The sequence below is a fragment of the Mycteria americana genome, chromosome 20, assembly GCF_035582795.1.
Source record: "Mycteria americana isolate JAX WOST 10 ecotype Jacksonville Zoo and Gardens chromosome 20, USCA_MyAme_1.0, whole genome shotgun sequence".
NCBI lineage: Eukaryota > Metazoa > Chordata > Aves > Ciconiiformes > Ciconiidae > Mycteria > Mycteria americana.
This window is the reverse complement of record NC_134384.1, coordinates 3,895,630-3,902,896: the sequence shown is the minus strand read 5'-3', so window position 1 is coordinate 3,902,896 and position 7,267 is coordinate 3,895,630. Positions and strand designations below refer to the sequence as shown.

Here is a 7,267-nt window from a genome sequence, read left to right as displayed (position 1 = left end):
ACACCACTGAGAGGGGTGCGAGCACCGAGCCAGCGAGAACCGGGGCCGGGCAGGGCAGGCAGCGGTGCAGGTGCGGGCAGCATCCGCGCATGCGCCCCCGCACCCTCCCTCCCACCCACACTACAAATCCCACAATGCCCCGCGCTCGACTCAACGCGCACCCCCTCCCGCTGCACCTGGCGCATGCGCACAACTCCATATGGCTCCAAGATGGCCGACACAGCGTCCGGTGGCTCCGGCACGGTAAAGGCGGCTCCTCGCCGGGACGCGGGGCCATTGTGGAGGATGTCTCCCGCGGGGGCCGGGCGGAACGGCAGCGATCTGTTCCTCTCATGGCGCTAAGGCGCCTGTGGCCTGCCCGTGGGGCTTTGAGGCGGAGGCTGAAGGGAGGGAGGCGCTGATTGGCTGAATGGCCGGAGGGAGGCGGGGCTCGGCAGCGTGGCTTGATTGGCTCAAGTTCTTCCGCTCGGATTGGCTGGCGAAGGGGGCAGCGGGGGGGAGGAGGGGGTGTCCGGGGGCGGCTTTTTTAAAGGGGCCGCGCCCCAAAGGACGTTCCGCCTCGGGTGGTGCCTGCAGCACCGTGTCTATATGTATGTATGTAGGTGTGTAGGCATGTATGTGTATATATATGCACGTGTGTGTAGCTGTTTATGTGTAGATCTGTGTGTACGTGTGTATATTTGTGTACATGTGCGTACGCCTATGTCCATGTGTATGTATGTGTGCATGCGTGCAGTGGGGACAGGCAGGGCCGGCCCCTGCCCTTCGAGCGCAGGCAGCACGCAGGCAGCCCTGCCTTCACCCCCCGGCGTGTCACAGAGCCCGTCCCAGAGCAGTGCCCCGCAGCCCGGGGGTGCCGGGGGCAGGATCAGCGCCCTCGCCCGCCCCGGTGCCCGCTCCTGGGGCAAGCAGAGCTCTGGCCTCGCTGCGCTCCCGGGGTCTGGAGGTGGCTTCGTTTCTCTGAGCCCTCGTTTCGGGGCGGGGGGTCTGTGTCCGCAGAGGTCGGGCAGCAAGCATGCAACCACGCCTGCGGATAACTACTACCTGGCTCGGAGGAGGACTCTGCAAGTGGTGGTCAGCTCCTTGCTCACCGAAGCCGGCTTCGAGAGCGCTGAAAAGGCCGCGGTGGAGACGCTGACAGAGATGTTACAAAGCTGTGAGTGTCCAGCAAAGTCACACCGATCCCCTGAAGTTTCTTGTTTCTCTGTTTTCAAATTGGCCTTCACTCTTTCATTTTTTTCCAGTTTTATTATCTTCTGTTAATGACGTTAGCAAAAGCAAAAGGCTAGGCTGGTGGCTAGAGCACAGCCCTGGAGTCACAGAATTCTGTGAGCCTGAGCTGTTTGTCCGAACTCAGAAGTACTTATTTATCATACTCAGTGAGCAGTAGTATCCTAATAAAAGCTCCACGTATTGAGGTGCTGCCAGAATAAATAGAGAAATAACAAAGTTCCAGACATTTGGTTAGTTCAGGCTGTAGAAGTGCCTGTGTTTGGCAGCTCTGCTCCTGCTTTTCTGGGTGATACGCCTAGGATCTCGGGTTACATGTTTTTCTGAAATCAAGAGATTACCAAGTTTTGTATTTTTTCATGCTTGTGATGCAGGTTTTGCTTTTGCGTTTGTGGAAGACATCTGACTCTTTGATCTTTAGCGTCTCCATAGTTTGCGCATGCTTTAATTTTAAATACGCAGGCTGTAAGACACTGGATTCGGGAGCTATTTTTCATTCTTTGCTGATTTTGCTAAAAATTCACGTCTCTGAAGCTAGGGTTGGGCTGATACAAATGTGTGGTCACTGTCTGAATCAAATACGTGGTGGTGGCTTTTTTCCCCCCCCAGATATTTCTGAAATTGGAAGGAGTGCAAAGTCCTACTGCGAACATACAGCCAGAACACAGCCTACGCTCTCTGATATAGTGGTTACTCTAGTGGAAATGGGTGAGTAGTTGACTGGTCCCACTAATTCCAGCTGCCCGCATTGCGGAAGATTTGGGTGTGCTGTGTCGGTAGGAAAATCTGTCCCCCGTGTTTCTGGTGTTTTTGTGATGCCCACTGTTACGGGCCTCATGCAGGCGCTCAGATACTGCCGCTGCGGATGCAGTATGAATATATACAGAGTGCGTGATTTTCTTTCTCATCTAATTTGGAGCCCTTGGAAAAATTCTGGAGAAGCCTAAGAGAAGGGATTTTTGACAGGATAAACTCTGGGTGCGATTTCTGTTTCCTCTTTTGTATTTCAGGGTTCAACGTTGAAACGCTTCCTGCATATGCCAAGCGGTCCCAGAGGATGGTCATCACTGCCCGTATGTGGGAAATCCTTTCTCTTCTTATGCAGGAAATTGGAAATAATTCGGCATTCCTCTCTGCTGGCATCCAGAGAGCTCCTGCTTTTCTGATGGATGATGCAGTCCAGTGCTCCTGGAAGTGCAGTTTGTGTTAAGGAGCCCTGTAACGACTGTGTAGTAGGTGAAGGAGGGTACCCTCTGCCCCATCAGTTGCCTTTGCTTCAGCATCCTCATTGCACATGAGAATCCTCAAGATGGTTTTGTTCTTCCCGTGTAGGAGAGAGGGGTCAAGTAATCCTTGTTCCCTTTTGGGATGCCAAACACAACCTGAAACTATTGCTCGTGGGATGTGCTCTGTCCCTTTTATAGGACCTGGAGACACGGATCACAGCTCAGTATAAGCTAGCACCTTATCCCTGACTCTTGGCAGAATGAAGCTGGCTGACGTGTGTGTGCTTTTTTTTTTAACTGTAGCTCCTGTGACAAACCAGCCCGTAACTCCCAAAGCCCTGACAGCTGGACAGAACAAGCCACATCCATCCCACATTCCTGGCCATTTCCCTGAGTTTCCAGATCCTCACACTTACATCAAGACACCAGTGAGTGAAAAAATACTTGTATGCCATTTGGGGTCTGTCTGAATTCAGTGACACCAGGTGTGGTATATAAATATTTTTACTGTAGTGCTGGTACTGTTTATCCAAAACATCATTTCTCCTGCCTTAATATATTGCTTGTTGTTTGCGGGTCACCCTTGCTGTAGATTTCTGGCTGATTGACATCTGTAGCTCCCTGAAAATCTCTGCGTGTTGAAGGTCAATGCTTGCCTGTAGCATCTGCATCCTAGTAGTGTTTTGAACTTCAGCTTTCTGCATTGCATCCACTAATGGTGTTCTTTTTTTTCCCTCTCTGCTCCACAGACCTACCGGGAGCCAGTATCTGATTATCAAGTCCTACGGGAAAAGGCAGCATCTCAACGGCGCGACGTAGAAAGAGCTCTCACACGTTTCATGGCTAAGACGGGAGAGACACAGAGTCTCTTCAAAGATGATGTTAGCACGTTCCCATGTGAGTTATCTAGGACACTTTGTGCTGTAAATGACAGCTGTCTAACTGAGCATACGTTCCATTAGAGTTCTTGCTACTGCAGGAGGTGAGCACTGAATGATCACATTGTGTTTGCCCTTCTGAGGCACTGGAAGGCTGGGAAATGAAGAATTTTCTATTTAAAACAGGGATGAAAAACAGAATCAAAGCCAAATGGTAGGCTTCCACCTTCAACCAAAGGCTTACTTTCTTCTGCTGGTGGAGAAGGTCTTGGCTGATAGGTGCTAAATTCAAAGCTCATCCCAATCCTTTCTCCACCTCTCTGTAACTTTTGAATAAGTAATTTCTCCTCCCTTACATTTTTGTGGTAGGCAGCGGAGGTTTTCCTGTTTCTCTGTCTGCAAAGCAGTGATGAGAATTCTCACCTTCCCAAGGCTCACTGACAGCGCAGATGTCAGTGTTAAGATAACACTTAAGGAGCACTAAGTGATGCTTCAGCCGGTGAGATAATTGAACTTTTATGGAGGTCAGGAAGGACTTTTTCTGTTAGTATAATGCTGTGTCCTTGGCTGGAAACATAGGGGGGCCTCAGAAAATAGGAAATTAGAGACTGCCATCTTTTAGGGACAGCATATTTCATTCCTGATCCCTGGGAGCAGCAGGAAAAGAGTGTGCTTGTTTAAAACCAGAACCAGTGAAAGTGTTTGGTCTCTAAGTAACTGGTTGGCTTTGTGCTTCATAATCTCTGAGTTGAGCATCTTTCTCCCAGCTTGCTGACTGTGTCCTTTTCCCTAACCCTAGTGATTGCTGCCAGGCCTTTCACTGTACCCTACCTGACAGCTCTTCTCCCATCTGAGCTGGAAATGCAGCAAATGGAAGAAACGGATTCATCTGAGCAAGACGACCAGACAGACACCGAGAACCTCCCCTTGCACATGAGCACGGTACGCCCAGCCTGAGAGATCAAGGTCTCTTGGGCCCAACTTTCTTAAACATATGAAACCTGGTTCTTTGCCTGTCTTCCTTGCAGCTGGGCAGAGTGGGTGGAAAATGGCAGTGAGTTGCGTTTTACCAGGTGTAAATGACTAAACATTGTCATGGTTCTTTAACTTTCTGCGGGGTACGATGCAAAATGAGGTTGGATCATAAGCTTTTAGTACACCCTTCATTTCAGTGTTAGGGGAGAGAGAGGATTGTCCTAGAATCCCACTGTTCCCAAAGGGGATTTTCTTGTGTTAGAAGTCAGGAGTCCTCACCTTTAATGCAGCTCCTTGTGTGCTGCTGTTTATCTTGGCTGTTGATTATCTATTTTGCCCATAGGTTATGTGGTTTGAACCTTGTTTAGCCTAACTTTGGTTGTTTATGATTTTGGGTTTTTTTAATGTGGCAGGATGATTCAGGACCTGAAAAGGAGAATGCTTCAGTGTTACAGCAGAACACCTCCCTGTCAGGCAGTCGGAACGGGGAGGAAAATGTGATAGACAATCCCTACCTCCGGCCAGTGAAAAAGCCCAAGATCCGCAGAAAGAAGTGAGGTGTAGCCAGCTGGCTGCTCAGAGGAAGAGAAAGCCGGGGGGTTCACCTCCACTGCTGTGGGTGAGAGGCATGGAGTAAGACAGGAGAGGCAGTCTGACTGAGTGGCAGAAGCAGAAGAATTATCTCTCTTTGCCTAGTGAACTACACTCTCATCCTGGTTTGCAATGCTCCCTCTTTCCCCTCTGCTCTCCTGCTGACTTGGAACGGTCAATGGTCAATTGCCTTAAAAGCGTTGAAGGCCACCGGGTTACAGATGGGAATTGTCTCGTTTACTTTGGTTTGTTCTCACTGTCGGCAGGATTTACTCTCTGAAGAGATGGGGGACACAAAGCTTGCTGCTCAGTGCTTCCCAGCAGGCTCTACAGAATACAAAGGCATAATTCGTTTGTGGCTGTCTGGCAGGCTAGAAAAGAAACTTCTGCAATCAACCTTGCCTGGCCTTATAATCTAAGGAGCATGTATTAACAGAGACAGAAAAATCCCAGAGAGGTTTCTTTCTTTGGATTCTTGGCAGGTAAAAGCAAACAGACTTTTCTTTTATAAACTAAAGGTGTCTGATGTGTTGGTAAGAGAGTGAAGTGTAAATACAGAGCTAAGATGCCATTTTATACTCACTTTTCTGACTGCAGCTGTACTTCTAACTTAAAAGCGCTAAGTGTGGTGTTTACCCTGTTCTGCTTTGAGATTATTTTTTAGCAGTATGAATGGCAAGATTTAACAGCTGCTTCAGGCTATTTTTCAGTTCTATTGTTAGTTTCAACATAGCACAACTCCGTTGAGAGTTCACGCCTTCACCAGCTGTTTTGAAAGATGCTGTGCTAAAAAACTTGGAATACGGAATAAAGCTGTATTGATCGCGGTCTGCAAGGCCATGCTATTGATCGCACTTTTTTATTTTGTCTATTCTCAAATATGGGCTTTTATCAACAGAAGTTGCTCTTTTTTCCCCTCTTTTTTTGCCCAGAGCAGAAGAGTTTATTTCAGCAGTGAAAATGACTGGTGATGGGATCATTGTAATTGTTAGCTGGTTCTGGAGGGCTTTGCTTTAATTTTCATTCAACCTTTACTTAGGCAAAATATGCGTTAGATTTATTTGACAAAAGACTCCTGTAGTTTGGTCCAATCTCCCAAGCATCTCTTCTGGATGAAAATGTGGTGCTGGGAGAGGCAGCAAAGACTGCCTGCTACAGACTGCCAGGCAGCTCGTGGTTTCCTAGAGTAGTAGCTGAGTGCAAGAAGTCTGTTGCATTCACTGGGGACATCAGAGTTATGTGTGTACGTGTTCACCTCTGTTTAGTTAAGCCATCCTCCCAGGCCTCCCTCTTCCCCTGTCACCCAGGGAGGAGGAAGATAAAAAGAAGTAATTGTTTCAGTGAGAACGGAGGTGTTCCTGCCAAACAATTTGAAATGACATCTCTAGCAAAAAAGTCCTGCATGTGCCATTGTCACTACTGCTGGTGCCTTGGTTGTACAGAATAACAAATGTACAGAGACATTGTGTATGTATGTATATATAAAAATTTATATCTTTTTTTACTTGGGTTAAGCATTTTTCGTAATGAGAAAATCCCTCGCTGGGTAGGGGAAAAATGTAGAATGAAAATAGTAATTTTTATGTTCATAATAAAAGAAATTTTATCTCCTACAAGCAAAACTGGCTGAGTCTTTAAAGTTTCAGGAGTGGAAAAGCACCTGAATGGAGCCTGAGTGTGTTTTCAGTGGGGTCTACAAGTGGTAGGAAGTCTTGTCTTTCCCTCTGCATCTCTTCCTTTCTCCACAGCAACTCTTAATAGCTGAGAAGGTTGGGAATTTTCCAACAAAAACTTTGCTTCACTAGAAATCGTTCAGTGAGGACAAAGTGCCTTTTGAAATACCATCAGTTTTGCAAAAGCTTTAGTAGAAGGTTTCTCCCATCACAGGTGGAACATGTGGTTGAGAAGGACTGCAGAATCATAGGTACTGCTTACATTCTTTTACATCTTCTCTTACACATGTATTTTTCTCCTGATTAGAAGACCAAGACAGATGGAGGTGAAGTATGCAATATCAGCCATGAATACAAAGGTGAAGCCTTAAACAGCCATAAAACCCAGGTCTTAGGACAGTGCAATTTCCAGTGAGTCATACCCCCTCCTTCAAAAGATTGCACCAAAAGGGGCAACTGTGAATCAACAAGTACATCCCTTTTTGACAGCTGCAACTACAAAGCAGTCTCTTGTGGTTGGGAGGGAAGGGGCCAACGAGCCTAGAAAAGACAGGTCGTGAGCAGCTGTTGTCGTGCATATGTGAGAGCACTCGAAGACCGAAAGTGGGAAATTGGAAGAATGCAGTTTGGTTTTATAGCTGAAATCGGGCTACAGGTGAAATTTGCTACAGAAACGGCTAAACAGACCCAGAAA

The 7,267-nt window shown here is 47.5% G+C and overlaps 1 protein-coding gene across 2 annotated transcripts; it reads left to right on the top strand.

Moving 5' to 3' along the window:
- The first annotated feature begins 183 nt into the window (after positions 1-183).
- Positions 184-6,487, top strand: TAF8 (TATA-box binding protein associated factor 8). Of its 2 annotated transcripts, none has more exons than XM_075521800.1 (8): positions 184-243; positions 1,000-1,156; positions 1,840-1,938; positions 2,241-2,303; positions 2,760-2,884; positions 3,206-3,353; positions 4,134-4,276; positions 4,723-6,487. In XM_075521800.1, the coding sequence occupies exons 1-8, from the start codon at positions 184-186 to the stop codon at positions 4,864-4,866; spliced, it is 939 nt and encodes a 312-aa protein (XP_075377915.1). In that variant the 3' UTR covers positions 4,867-6,487. The 2 variants fall into 2 exon arrangements, with proteins under 2 accessions (XP_075377915.1, XP_075377916.1); XM_075521801.1 differs by lacking the exon at positions 184-243 and adding an exon at positions 559-590.
- The last annotated feature ends 780 nt before the right edge of the window (positions 6,488-7,267 follow it).

Excerpts from the sequence above, each read along its gene's own strand:
- TAF8 (XM_075521800.1), top strand. The coding sequence starts at position 184 with ATGCGCACAACTCCATATGGCTCCAAGATGGCCGACACAGCGTCCGGT. Across the intron at positions 2,885-3,205 it reads ACACTTACATCAAGACACCA|ACCTACCGGGAGCCAGTATC; the intron begins GTGAGTGAAAAA and ends TCTGCTCCACAG. Across the intron at positions 4,277-4,722 it reads TCCCCTTGCACATGAGCACG|GATGATTCAGGACCTGAAAA; the intron begins GTACGCCCAGCC and ends TTAATGTGGCAG.